The sequence below is a fragment of the Macaca thibetana genome, chromosome 11, assembly GCF_024542745.1.
Source record: "Macaca thibetana thibetana isolate TM-01 chromosome 11, ASM2454274v1, whole genome shotgun sequence".
Lineage (NCBI taxonomy): Eukaryota > Metazoa > Chordata > Mammalia > Primates > Cercopithecidae > Macaca > Macaca thibetana.
Window position 1 is genome coordinate 81,233,540 of NC_065588.1, and position 13,963 is coordinate 81,247,502.

Consider the following 13,963-nt stretch of genomic DNA (forward strand, 5'->3'; position numbering starts at 1 on the left):
AAACCGGACTCTCTTCCTTGGGATTGGCTGTTGCCATGGATACGCTTTGTGTAGAGTCTATGGGCGCTGTCTTACAACCAAGCCGAGGAATCTTGCTGCTGAGGGGTGAGCCGGGGCCTCAAGGCAGGGATTCCTGTTGGGGGAGGTGAGATAGCTGTGGGAACTCAGGTCGAGCCGGGACACTCTCTGCCTGGCCAGACTTCCAGGAAAGGGAGAGACCGCGGGTCGGGAGATGGCTGTGCGGCTCTAAGAAGCTCGAGGCTCCCTTGGGGAGCTCATTCAAAACTTAAAGAGATGCTTTGGCTAGATAGGGACATTCGATGGTTAGTCACTCACTGCTCCCCACAAACCATTCTTTCCTTCCTTCCTTCCCTTCTTGTCTCCCTCCTTTCCACCCATTCTTTTTCTGTCCTTCTTTCTTTCTTTCTTTCTTTCTTTTTTTTGGTAATATATAATTTATATGAACCTTATAAAGTAGATTTCTCTCCTTTTTCTTTACAGGGGTTGAAGGTTGGAGTTCCTTAAGCTTTTCTACTTTTGACAGCTTTAGTGAACTCCAAACGATTCGTTATCAAGTTAGAGCACTTTAATGCAGCCTATTTACAGTGAGACCCATCTGTGACTGCACGTCATATACAGTAACCACTAACTACAGGTGGCTACTGAGGACTTGAAATGCAGCTAATCCTGAGATATGCTGCAGGTGTAAAACACACAACAGATTTCTAAGAATTACTGTCCAAAGAAAGAATATAAACTCTTTGCCATGATATTAATAATTAATTTTGTGATTACACGTTGAAATATTTTGGATATGTTGGGTTAAATAAAATATATTGTAAAAATTAACTGTACTTGATTCTCTTTTGTTTTTAAAAAGTTGCTAATAGAAAATTTAAACTTGCGTAAGTGCTCAAATACGTAATTGGACAGGGGTGATCTAATGAGCTAGTAGACGAATAGAGAGGGTCATGGTAAAGGAAATGACTCTTACCTCCACCATACTCTCCTGCCTCTCTTTCTACGTAAAGTTTATTATACCTGTGCATTTTGCTTTGTAGGCATAGAAAAAAAAAAATCTAACTTTCCTTCTAATAAAGCCTTTTAAATGCACTTTGAGTTCCATTGCAGGATAATATTTTGCCCTGGTTCTGTTTGGAGTTTCATTTCATTTGTTTTCCTTTTCTTTTCTTTCTTTCTTATTTTATTTTATTTTTTATTTTTGAGTGAGTGAGGGAGAAGGTTGTCGGTAGAGTTGATTTTGAGATGATTGAATAGAGTGAAAGGAGGAATTAACGAAAGGGAAAGAGGATGGAAAGAAGGAATGAAGAAAAGAACAAGAAGATAGGTGGGAAGGTCAGGCTCTTGAGGAAAGAAAAAAAAATAAGTTTAAAGTAGTGTCACGAAAAATAAAACGATAGCTGACTAGTATGTTTTCAAACCTTTTTTGGGATTAAGACCAACAGTGAAAAATAAAAAAACCCCAGAACATTAATAAAAACACATATTACATTGCAACTCATGCATACATACATACATTTATATGTATTAATCACTGAAACAAAAATTTTATAAACAATTCTGATCATTATATATAGTGCAATTATATAAACATATAAATCAAGAGTATTACGGTACAGTTACAGTTGATCATTTTGTAGTCAAATTTTGAAAAGAATGATTGAAGAGATAAAACAATGTTTGGTGTAACCATAAGAAGGTGTGATAAAATTTTGTTAAATTAAAACATGTTTAAATAAATATGTTGGATTGGTATGACAAATTAGAGAACACATAAGTTTTAGCGACATATTAGCCTCTTCATTTTTTAAAGCAGTTCTGTGCTTTATTATGAAGAATAATGGACGATGATGATGCAAAGCTCAAAGCAGAAATAGAAGCTGAATTGGATAAACTCAGCATTTCCTCCTTGGAAAAAGAGGACATTGAGAGTGATTCAAAATCAGAAACCCAGAGTGATGATAGTGATACAGTAAGTATTGCACTTTTGAGCCCTTTAACAGGAGTAGGCTTTTCAGGAGAAATATTACTTTCTTAGGATATTTTTATATACTTCTCATTTTTAGCAGCATTGTTATAAACAATTTATATAAATATAAATTATATTTAATATATATAGTCACCTATCTTCATAAAATTGGGATTATTATTATATATATTTTTATCCTGATTTTTGTTTTTACTTGTGAACATTTTAGCATGATTAAATTACATGGGAAGAAAAATGTATGTGAAATCTTTTGACATATCAAAATGGTTACTTTTGGGAATAAAACAAATTATCCTTTTATTTGTGTATTTTTACCAATGTTTATATGCTTACAGAGTTCATTCATGGATTTATTCATTTATACCAATATCCTTAATCCAACTGGAATTTATTTTCAGGAATGTTATGAAATGTAGAACTAATTTGAAAATCTCCTGCACATATTGAGCTAATTTTTCCAGTGTCTCTTGTTTAATAATCCACCTTTTCTCAATTGATTTGTCATTTGTCTTATTGATAGCTATTGTACATATGATCTATCCAAGGCTGTCTATTCTTTTCCATTACTTTGTTCATTATTTTCTTACTGTTGTATATTTTTAAATATTGAATGGATCAAATTCTTCACATTGTTTTATTATTTTCAGATCTTAACTAAGCTTTTTTAAAAAAAGAAAATTTTTTAAAGATTTCAGAACTTTGTATTTTATTAGGATTGCACTAAACCTACCCATTACATTTAGAGAAATTAATATTGTTACATTATTATGTCTTTTATCCAGAGCTAATTTAAATGAGACAAAAAAATCTGAAATTTTTATTTGAATATGAAATCTAACAGAATAATGGACTGTATTATGTTATACCTTTTTATATAAAGGAAGAAGAAAATTTTAAAGCCTTTCTATTTCAATTAAGATACCTCACTATTATTTATATCACTTAGAATCAATGTAAGTATTATTACCAGGGGAAAAAATTATTAACTAAGGATTTAAGATTATGAACTATATTTCCCAGGACATAACAACAATCTCTATAATCCAGGTCGTTTCATTTGAAATGCTTCTTAGTTAAACAAGAAATAGAAATCTCAATGCAGGACAGATGTCAGAAAAATAGAATTGATATTTTTGTCACTATTTTTAATACACTACTTTATCAGGACTCATTTTATGACATATAATTTTACATGCTTTTCTGTAGTACTAAGAGAAAGGTAATATTTTCTCATTATCTTCTGATGTTCATTCTCAAAACTAAACACTGAATTTCATTAGTTAGGATGGAGAAAATAAAGCTGGCTATAAATCCTAAATTCAACACATGAAAACACAGTATGACAGACAATATTTATTTTTAGTTAAATGAAAGCAGGTGCATATCATGTTCTTCTATATAGAAACATTTATATTGTTTCATTCCTGCTATGCTTGAAGTCCCTCAAGGAAGTGTTGTCATCATGTAGATATATGTAACTTCAAGATTATTATTAAAATTGTTCATAGATGCTTCAAGTATTTTGTTGTTATGAATATTATTTATTTGCATTATATTTTCTAACTAGTTATGGTGTTATTGGAGGGAGGAATTTAATTTTCACATTTTGCATATCAATATATTTAGCTATTTAGAAAATTTACAAATCGATTTATATAGGCTGTATTGATAGATATTTTATAACAGTTCACAAATGTGACTAAGTTTGTGTATGATAATCACAAAGCCAGTTTTGAATGGAATAAATAATTATATCAGGTATTAGTTTGACATTAAATATTTTGAAAAAATAATCTTGCAGCTTTGATTAATATTTGATACAATTTACTTGAAGTTGGAATTAATCTAAAAATATATACAACTATTGAGGGCATTCAAAAATAAACAGCCTCTAATAAAGTTAACAAAAGTGATGTGTAGGTAACTCTTTTCATTTGTTTTCTTAGAGTTTTCTAGAAATGCACAACCACCTGAAAATTAAAAGCAAACTTTAGCCAAATATATTTGTCTGAACTATGCTGCTTGTATGGAACCCTTTTATTTCATTTACATGTTTTGTTCACATTTTTGATGTGGAATGAAGCATCCAAAATTTGACACATAATTTTGATAATAAACACTTTCACAGTTTCTTGTATTATTAAAATTTTTAGGATTCGGTTGAATTACCAGAATCAGTTCTTCATTGTATTAACATCATAAAGAACAGGAGTAAAGCTGTTGAAGAGCTCATTCTTCAGGACCTGGAAGATACTGGTATTTTAAGTAAGTACTGTTTTCATCTGTCTGGCAGATAAGCTTTCTGTACATATGAACAAATTATAATTTAGTAAACTCAATTGCTTATAGTTCTTATCTCTTACTGTGCACATGTGTATACATTTAGTGTATTTCTAATATATCTACTGTATATTGGACTGTTGGGTTTAGTTCATTCATTTTTCTTTTTTTTTTTACTATCTTTCTTAGGTCTTCAGTAAATACCATCAGCATTTTGTTTCCGCAGTTCTAATTAATGCCAGACATCCTTTTTATTTTATATTAAAGAAAATAAAACTAATCAATAGACTGTTTTAGCAGTATCAGTATATACATCATTTTTTGGGAAAAATATAATCATTTGATTGAAAAGCCCAACAGTATGTTTCTTGAACTGTGCCAATTTGCTTCTTGGAATTGTTGTAAGACTAATGGAAAAATCAAAGATTTAATTAGAATTAATCTTGGCTTGCTTTATAATGAGAAATGGCAGCATTCTAAATGTTCAACAAGACCTTTTTTGTTGAATAATATACCTATTTTTAAAAATGACTTAGACAAATATTTAATGGAAAAATATTCATGATATGTTAAAAGCTATTTTAAAATTAAATGGCATTTATGTAGGTATTAGTATAAATTAGAATGTAGATATTCATATTCATTCAACAAATATTGCTTTGTGATAGAATGTGTTCTAGTCACTGAGAATACCTCAGTGAACAAAACAGGCAAAGATTCTGCTCCTCTGTTTTAATGTTGCAGTGTAGGCAGACAGATAATAAACAAATATGCAATATTTCAATAGTGGTAACTGCTATGAAGGAAAAAAATGTAAGAAGATAGAGACTGGGGTTTGCTGTTTTAAATCGTCAGGGAAGGTCTCTATGACAAGGTCTCTATTTGAGCAATGACTTAATGAATGTAAAGCTGAGTCACATGATTATCTAAGAAGCCTGTATTCTGGAAAGAGGGAAGTATAAAGTCCCACTGAGTGGACTTAATGTTTGCAAAACAGCAAGTAAACGTTTCTAGTTTTATCTGAGAAAACAAGGGATTAGATGGTATAGGGCTCTTCTAAACCATTTCGTGGACTTTGGATTCTATTCTCAACATATAAAAATTTTTGAGTAAGCAATGACAGTATCTGAATTTTATTTGGAAACAATCATTCTGTTGACTGTGTAGAGAATATGCCTTGAGGTAGTCAAGCTACTACAAGACTATTGCAATAATATGTTAAGAGATGAGAGTGGTTTCAGTAGACATGAAAAAATATGGTCATATTCTGGAAATTGTTTTAAAGTGGAAAGAAAAGTATATATTGGTGGACTGGTACAAAATGAAGAGAGGAAGGTGGCTCCAAGATTTTTGTCCCGAACACCAGCATGAATTGCTATGTAAAGATTTACTGTATATTTTGACAGTGATTATCTATGGTTGAATTATGAGGAATGTTAATGACATGTTTTGTTTATTTTTACTAGGTTTAAACAATGAAAATATAAATACATTGACAGTTATACAGACTATTTATAGTCTAATTATGAAAAAGATAAAAGAAAACACAATTGTAGGAATTAGTTACATGAATTGTGATACAACTACAGTTACAGCAGTGGTTTAGAAAATTATGAGATCTTGTATATGACTCTAATGTAATGTAATCTAATCTGATCTCTAACAAGATCAAACAGATCAGAGCCTTATAAAAGATATTTGACAATCTCAATGAATAAAATAATTTTCCCAGAAAATTTAAATTAATTTAATTATTTAAAATGGTTAATTATTTAAATTATTTAAAATTATTAAATTTATATTAGTAGAATTAATTTTAAACATAAATTATTAATTTTAATTTATTAAATATTAAATTAATTGTTAAAATTATTAAATTTATTATAAGTTTATTCATTAAATTATTACTAATATGTATTATTTATTAAATTTGGATTATTGAAATTTGATTTAAATTATCCTGTATAATAATTTAATAATTTATATATATATATTCATTCTTACATAAATTATTTAATTTAAATTATTTGTTACATTATTTATTGCACAGGATGATAGTTTAAAATTAATTAATGATTTTTCAAGAAAAATTATCAAAATTATTTGAAAAAGTAAAAAACAATTAAATCAATAATATGGCAAAGAGGTGGAAAGAGACTTCTCAAATGTTGCTAAACTAGGAAAGATGTTAAACTAAATTCTTACAACCCATTAAGGAGCAAAAATACTTTATTTCTAAAAGGTATTATTTCAGATCAAAATTGTATAAGCATAGCACAAATAAAAGAAACTAGAAGCTAGTTTCATTTATGAATATAGATGTATTGATTGAGGTTCTCAGTTGTAGAAAACAGACCCTGTAGCTACTTTAGGCAGTAAGTTTTCTTTGTTTATTTTTATAAGGAGAGATGTTCTGAATATTTATTGCTGTGTTATGAATATAGATGTATTGATCGGGGTTCTCAGTTGTAGAGAACAGACACTAGCTACTTTATGGGCAGTAAAGTTTTTGTTTATTTTTATAAAGAGAGATGTTCTGAATATTTATTGCTGTGAAACAAAGTTAGAAAGTTAAAATAATTTATTATTATACCTTTTGGTTCTGTTGGTTGACTAGGCTAACTTGGACAGTTCTTGCTTGGGTTTTTCATGCACTTAAAGTCAGATGTTGATTAAGTCTGTAGTCATGTGAAGGCTTGACTAGATGAGAATTCCAAAATAGCTCATTAAAATGTCTGGCCATTGATGCCACCTGTTGACTGGAGAGTTCAGATGTGGCTTTCAACTGGAGGCCTCTCTCTGTGGCTTTCACTCCTCAGATCATATAGATTCTGAGAAGTGTTCTACAGCAAAATACCAAGAGACCAAAGTGGAACCTTGTAGGGCTTCTCATGATCTCTTCTCAGACATCATGCGTCATTTCTGCCACATCCTGATGGTCACACAGGGTCAGCCTGTGTCCTATGTGAGAGGGAACTAAACAGGGTATGTATACCAGTAGGTATGATTCTTTGGGAGAAACATCTTTGGGGACTATCTACTACAATAAGTAACCGAATTATTAATAAGACTGAAAAAAAGCAGTCTCTAGTGTAAACATCCAAGGTGAAGAACAAACCCCACACATATATCATAAAACTGGGCTTCATCAGAAGCTGCTGTCATACTTAAGAAGTTCAGAAACATTAATCCTCTACTATACACTCTTGTCTCCCAACTCTGAGCTCCCTCTACCACATTCTGGCTCATAGAAATAAAAATATCATCATTTGCCTCCCTTTAGACATAATATTTTATGAAAAAAAGAGATATAAATACATTTATGAACATAAACTAAATTACTCTCAGAAATCTAGCTGCAAAGGTATCTGGATGATGTCATTGTTTTTTTTTTTTTTCTTTTTGACCTCTCACAGAGGAAAGCTTGCCAGAAAGGTAGTGAAGAGATGTTAAAAGAAAATCTATAATATCTGCCAAACTAGGTGTGAATAATCAGTTAGCCAGCAGAATGGTCCTCTGTAAAGTTAGTTTACTGTTGGGAAACATTACCATGTTATAACATATAAATTGAAAGAAAGAAAATAAACATAACTCCATCTGCACACATAATTAAAAATTACAAAATTCAACAACTCATAAAATAAATATAATTCCTCTTCATTTACACGGTAATAATTATAATTTTTAAATTAATATTTTTATTAAAATGTGTTCAATATCTTGTGCAAGGTCATGTCTGGTTTGTGGCAGATAAAGTTGAATTTTTGTTGATTTCTAATCAAGGTGCCATTGCAATATCAAGCAAGGCATGTTTCTTTATGCCTGGGAAATAAACTTCAGGCAGGAGAATATGGAAAATGATAGAGTCAAAGCACTTTAGAAATTTATTGCTTTTATTTTTAGAATAAAGGGAGCAGATCTCCTCCATTGTTTATTCTTAATTATTTTTCTGTTATTTTGAGTTACTCTTACTGATCAACAATATACCCTGATAGAATTTGAGATTAAAAATTAAGAAAGGGTTTGAAATTTTGAGATGTTGTATTGTATTCTAATATTGGAAGTTATATATATATATATTCTTTTTCTAGGCCATAGTTATGGAGCAGTTTCTGCTAATCGTATGCATTTAAGGACAGGACTATCAACTGAATATGAAGAAAGCTCAGAGCAATTAATTAAGGTATATATTCAATATTTGACTTAAAATATTCACTATTACAATTAGAAACTTTATCTCTTACACAAGATTGATAATTCACTGATTTAAATATTAAAAATTTAATTATTTTTAAGCAAATCATCTGTGGTTTTATGGTTTCCTCTGGCATATGATAAAAAACACTCAATTTTCAATCTTTAAGAATATTAAAAGTGGTGGCCTGAGCCATTTATACCTGGCAATTTAATGTGCATGTCGATAAAATAGAACTGTATTACACAAATTTTGTTGTCTAAAAATTCTGAGGAAAATAAAGAATATATTCTAATTTACTCTTCTTAGGAATGTACTATGTTCCAGCAGAGACTTTACAGAAAATTTAAATTTATAATACTTTATAGCAGTTTTTAGAAACAAATAAAAGAAAAACTTACTTAAAAAATAAGAAGAGCCTTAGCAGTTTATTAAGTTAAAATCCCACAAATGTATTTAAGAGAAGGTCTCTCCTAAAGATTCACTTCTCAGATTGATTTTTACCTCTTATTTTATCCAACTTTCTCTCCTTTTACCTATTTCTCCTCCCTAATGTGTTTAACATAATTTGAAAATTGCTTATATATCTCTTATTCTTTTTGAATGTTTTACTCTATTGAATTTTTTTGTAATACTTAAATTTGAAATATTAATTTTAAATTATTATACTGTTACTTCCTTGGAATACATAGCCTGTATCTTTCCAACTAAAGTATGGTGAAAATATAATTATGGAAAATAATTGATATAAATGATGAATATATAATTTAGGTTAGAGAGTAGTTCTCTTTTTCATCATATAGAATATATAAAAAGTTTATGGGAACAGTCACTACAGTCAGAAAAACAGAAATATATATATATACACACACACATATACACACACACACACACACACACACACACACACACACACATATATATATATATATTTTTTTTGAGACGAAGTCTTGCTCTGTTGCCCAGGCTGGAGTGTAGTGGCCGGATCTCAGCTCACTGCAAGCTGTGCCTCCCAGGTTTACGCCGTTCTCCTGCATCAGCCTCCCGAGTTGCTGGGACTACAGGCGCCCGCCACCACGCCCGGCTAGTTTTTTGTATGTTTTTAGTAGAGACGGGGTTTTACCGTGTTAGCAAGGATGGTCTCGATCTCCTGACCTCGTGATCCGCCCGTCTTGGCCTCCCAAAGTACTGGGATTACAGTCTTGAGCCACCGTGCCCGGCCTAAAACAGAAATACATTAAAAGGAAAACATTAGTAGAAACATTTTGAAGTGATTGCAGTTTAATTGAATATTGTGGAATAATATTAAATAATATTAAAGACTTATTAGAGTTCTGAAAAACATAAGGAGGGTTACTTATGCTTGCATGGGAAAACTTTTTTGTTCATTGTAAAGAGAATAATTATCAATGTACTGCAGATTTGTATTTGAGAGAAATCTGAAGCACTTTAAAATTCTTGGTATATACATGTAAATATTTAATATATTACTAAAATGACAGCTTTACACTCTATCTTGATTTTTTAATCATTAGTACTCATTTAACCTCTTAGATATTATCTGAAATAGAAAAAGAAGAATTTATGAGAAGTAAAACCAATTGTGCCAGTCCTGATTTTGTTCCTGAGCCTATTCCTCATGACTTGCCTATGGATGAACATGTTTTACCAGGTGGACTAAATCGCTCAATGATAAGTTTGTTAATTTTTATATGATTGATTATAGTTATCTCAAAAATTTGAACAGTTGTTTTTTGTTCTTTTCATATTTAGAAAAACAATTACAATGTTTGATTATTATTGTGCCTTTGCTATACTTATTAAATTACATATCATTATAGACTTTTATGCCTTCTAAATTTACTTGATTTAAATATTTTTTCCACATGTTCAGCTGATTGCAATAGATTTCACTATCCCTGACTTTATTTAGTATCTCTTAACTATCTCTTAACTATTTCTTAATGACACACACACACACACACACACTCTCGTGGATTTTATTTTTATATTAAGTTTTGTGAAATATTTTAAGTCAACTTATGTGACTTTATTCACTTCAGTGAAATTTCTATGTCTATTCAACAATGCAACAATTTCTATTGTTGCATATTCTCGCTTTGGGAATATGTTGGCTTTTTTTTTTTAATTTTAAAATTACTTTTATACTTTGAACTAGTTTTGACAGTTTTCATCTTACAAATAATGACGTTATTTTTCTTCATGAATCCAGATGATGCTGATATAAATTTTGGATACTGTGAAGTGGAAGAAAAATGTAGACAGTCTTTTGAGGCTTGGCAAGAGAAACAGAAGGAATTAGAAGATAAAGAGAAAGAAACTCTCAAAGCTCAGAGGGATAGAGAAGAAAAACAATTTCAAGAAGAAGAAGAAAAGCGACATTGCTGGATGAAACAATTTAAAGTTGAAAAGAAGAAATTAGAGAATATTCAGAAGGTATTTTGCTTTTGTTTTTCATATATTTTTAAAATCAGTAGCTACCTCTGAAGAATATCGATATTTGGATTGTTGTGCAGATTGAGCTTAATAGTATGACTTTTAATTACTCTCTGATAGAGGAAGAAATTGACTGTGAATTAACAGTATTTAATATGAGCTCCTTGATTAGTTTTTATTGAAATTCACTGGAAGTTCAGACACACTTTTGATCTTGGGGGCCGATGGAGTCTATGAAGTTTCAAGGGTCATCCTGGATAGTCTGAAATTTACAATATAAATTGTTGTTTTTCTTTATATGCTTCTAAACATTGGAAAAAGCAATGAAAAATTCTTGAGTATGCATTAACCTTGCTATGTGGTCTGGCATATGACATGTAAAACATATTTAAAAGTAGTTCAACCATTTAGGGACAGTCTGTGCCCCACTTTTGTAATTAAGCTACTTCCTTGAACTGGAAACTTTTTGGTGTGAAGTTTTGTACTGTTTTTATTTCTGTCATATGTGTTGTTGGTGGTGTTTTCCCCCTAGGAGAGCCACACAATCAGGTCATAGTAGTGGTATATCAATATTGTGAAACTGGTGGATTTTAGGACCCTACTTGCAGGTCATCAGAACCTTAGAATATTTGGATAACAGGCATGACTGACTTCTCTTTCATGATTAAAGTTGATTTATACATTATCCAGAACTCGCTGGGTTTGAGTGTTGCATATAAAGAACATTAGCTCGTTCAGCATTTTTTTAGTCCTCCATGTTGAGTACATTTCATTTCTTACTGTGTAGAAAATAAACACACTAAAGGCTGGGCACGGTGGCTCACGCCTGTGATCCCAGCACTTTGGGAGGCCGAGATGGGTGGATCACGAGCTCAGGAGATTGAGACCATACTGCTTATATGGTGAAACGCTGTCTCTACTAAAAATACAAAAAATTAGCCTGGCATGGTGGCGGGAGCCTGTAGTCCCAGCTACTTGGGAGGTTGAGGCAGGAGAATGGCGTGAACCCAGGAGATGGAGCTTGCAGTGAGCCGAGATCGTGCCACTGCACTCCAGCCTGGGCGACAGAGCGAGACTCTGTATCAAAAAAAAAAAAAAAAAAAAAAAAAAAGAAAAGAAATGAAACACATTAAAATAAATTGTAATACTGTAGAACCAGTTATGCCATGACTTTTTCTAATAGTAAGATATGAATCTTTAATTTTCCTTTAGTTACGTTTTCTTTCCCATAGACCAGAATGACATAGTCATTTCTGAGATCAAAAGCTTTTTTTAAAAAAATCCAAAATATGATCGAGTATAATGTAGATTATTGGAGTAGTATTTGTTGGTTTGTACTAAAATGCATAATTGTTATTAAGTGTTAGTGGTATTTTCAGATTTAAAAAACATCTGATTTCAATCCTATTAAGCAAAGTTTTCATTTTTATTTGTCTTATAACCAAAATTTGCTGACTACCTTAAGGGCAAAGCATTCAGCTGTGGGCTTAGATGATGCAAAAGAGATCTAACACCAAATCCCACCCTCAAAGAATTATAACTTATTTTTTGAAACTAATTTGCAATTTATCATATAATTATGATTTAAGAAAATGCAATAATATTAGGTGTAATGAATTCCTAAACATGTCCTTCATTATGCCTTGAAACTTAAAAGTTTCCAATGGGACTAGCCCACAAGTTTATGACTGACTCTAAATATATAATTTACTCTCTTTCAGTAGTTCTTTCCTGGGTTGTTAGCTGCCTCTCCATTCCCCAAAATAGCAATCATAAATCTCTTAAGAATTACACTCAATTCCTCCGCCCTCATTATTAGTAAATAATCATATAACATTTTTTTTTGCATCAAATACAAACTTTCTCTTTTAATTCCACAGCTATTTAGTATCAATATCTGTATTCATCCTTTTTTAAAATTATTACTGGCCTTCCCTCCTATCCCAGTAAGAAAGGTTTCTTCCTTCTGCCAAAGGTTAGCTTTTCCTCCTCTAGTTTACATTTTATCATTTTTCAACCTACACCTGCTTTTTCCATATGCTGAAACACTCCTATCATCTTCTTCCTTTTTTATTGTTTATAAGCATGTTCAATTTCCTCCCATCCTAAAAACAAAAGAAAAATCATGAGATCATTCGTATATTTTTCTTTAGCTGTTCTTTGATTGACCTTCTAAAGGTTGTGTATAATAGGCTTCTTAAAGAGTGGTTATTTATACTGTATCATTTTTTTCATTCTCATCCAATTCTAATCCTGCTAGGTTTTTTGCAGCATTACCACACTGAATGAAACTGTTCTTGAGGAAGATAACAAATGACTTCTGTATATTATACTCACATGTTTCTTTCAGCTGTTTTGTCCTCTGTAGTATTTTATGCCAGCAAAAATTTGATGGTTGACCATTTTACTTTCCCTTGACTTCTGTAAGATCACATTGTCTTGATTCTCTCACATCTTTGGCAATTACTAATTGATATCCATTTTAGACTTCATTTTCTCTCTCTGTCCTTGTGTTTTCCATTATGCTGTTCCTGCATTGCTATAAAGAAAATGCCTGAGACTGGGTAATTTTTAAAAGTGGCACACACTTTTAAATGACCAGATGTAATGTGGACTCAGAGCAAACTCTCACTTGTCACCAACGGGATGGTCAAAGACCTTCATAAGGGACCTGCTCCCATGATCCAAACACCTCCCAGCAGGCCCCACCTCCAACACTGCGGAGTAGGGTTCAACCTGAGATTTGGGTAGGAGCTAACAGCATGGATTCTATTTTTGCCCCTTTCTTTTCTTACTTCATATACCTCCTCTCTTGATAATTTCATCTTAATGAATTTCCTAATGTGTCCTTTGTTATATCTTGGAGCTTAAAACAAATGACCATTGATAACAAATCTACAATTGTATCAAAACAAGGTAGACTACATAACTCTCCTACAAAAACTGCATACGCAGAGAACTTTATGTATCTAAAACTGAATGCATTGTCTTGCTTTCTGAGTAGTTCTTCCCTGGGATTC

General features: G+C 31.3%; 1 protein-coding gene across 3 annotated transcripts in view; it reads left to right on the forward strand.

Annotated features, from left to right (window-relative positions):
• The first annotated feature begins 20 nt into the window (after positions 1-20).
• Positions 21-13,963, forward strand: part of LRRIQ1 (leucine rich repeats and IQ motif containing 1) — a 225,631-nt gene continuing 211,688 nt past the window's right edge. For all 3 annotated transcript variants that reach the window (XM_050746645.1, XM_050746644.1, XM_050746646.1), the window contains exons 1-6: positions 21-105; positions 1,838-1,993; positions 4,165-4,276; positions 8,383-8,474; positions 10,041-10,158; positions 10,720-10,943. In XM_050746645.1, the coding sequence (XP_050602602.1) occupies positions 1,862-1,993; positions 4,165-4,276; positions 8,383-8,474; positions 10,041-10,158; positions 10,720-10,943 (678 nt within the window). In that variant the 5' untranslated portion in view covers positions 21-105; positions 1,838-1,861. The remainder of the gene's footprint in view (positions 106-1,837; positions 1,994-4,164; positions 4,277-8,382; positions 8,475-10,040; positions 10,159-10,719; positions 10,944-13,963) is intronic.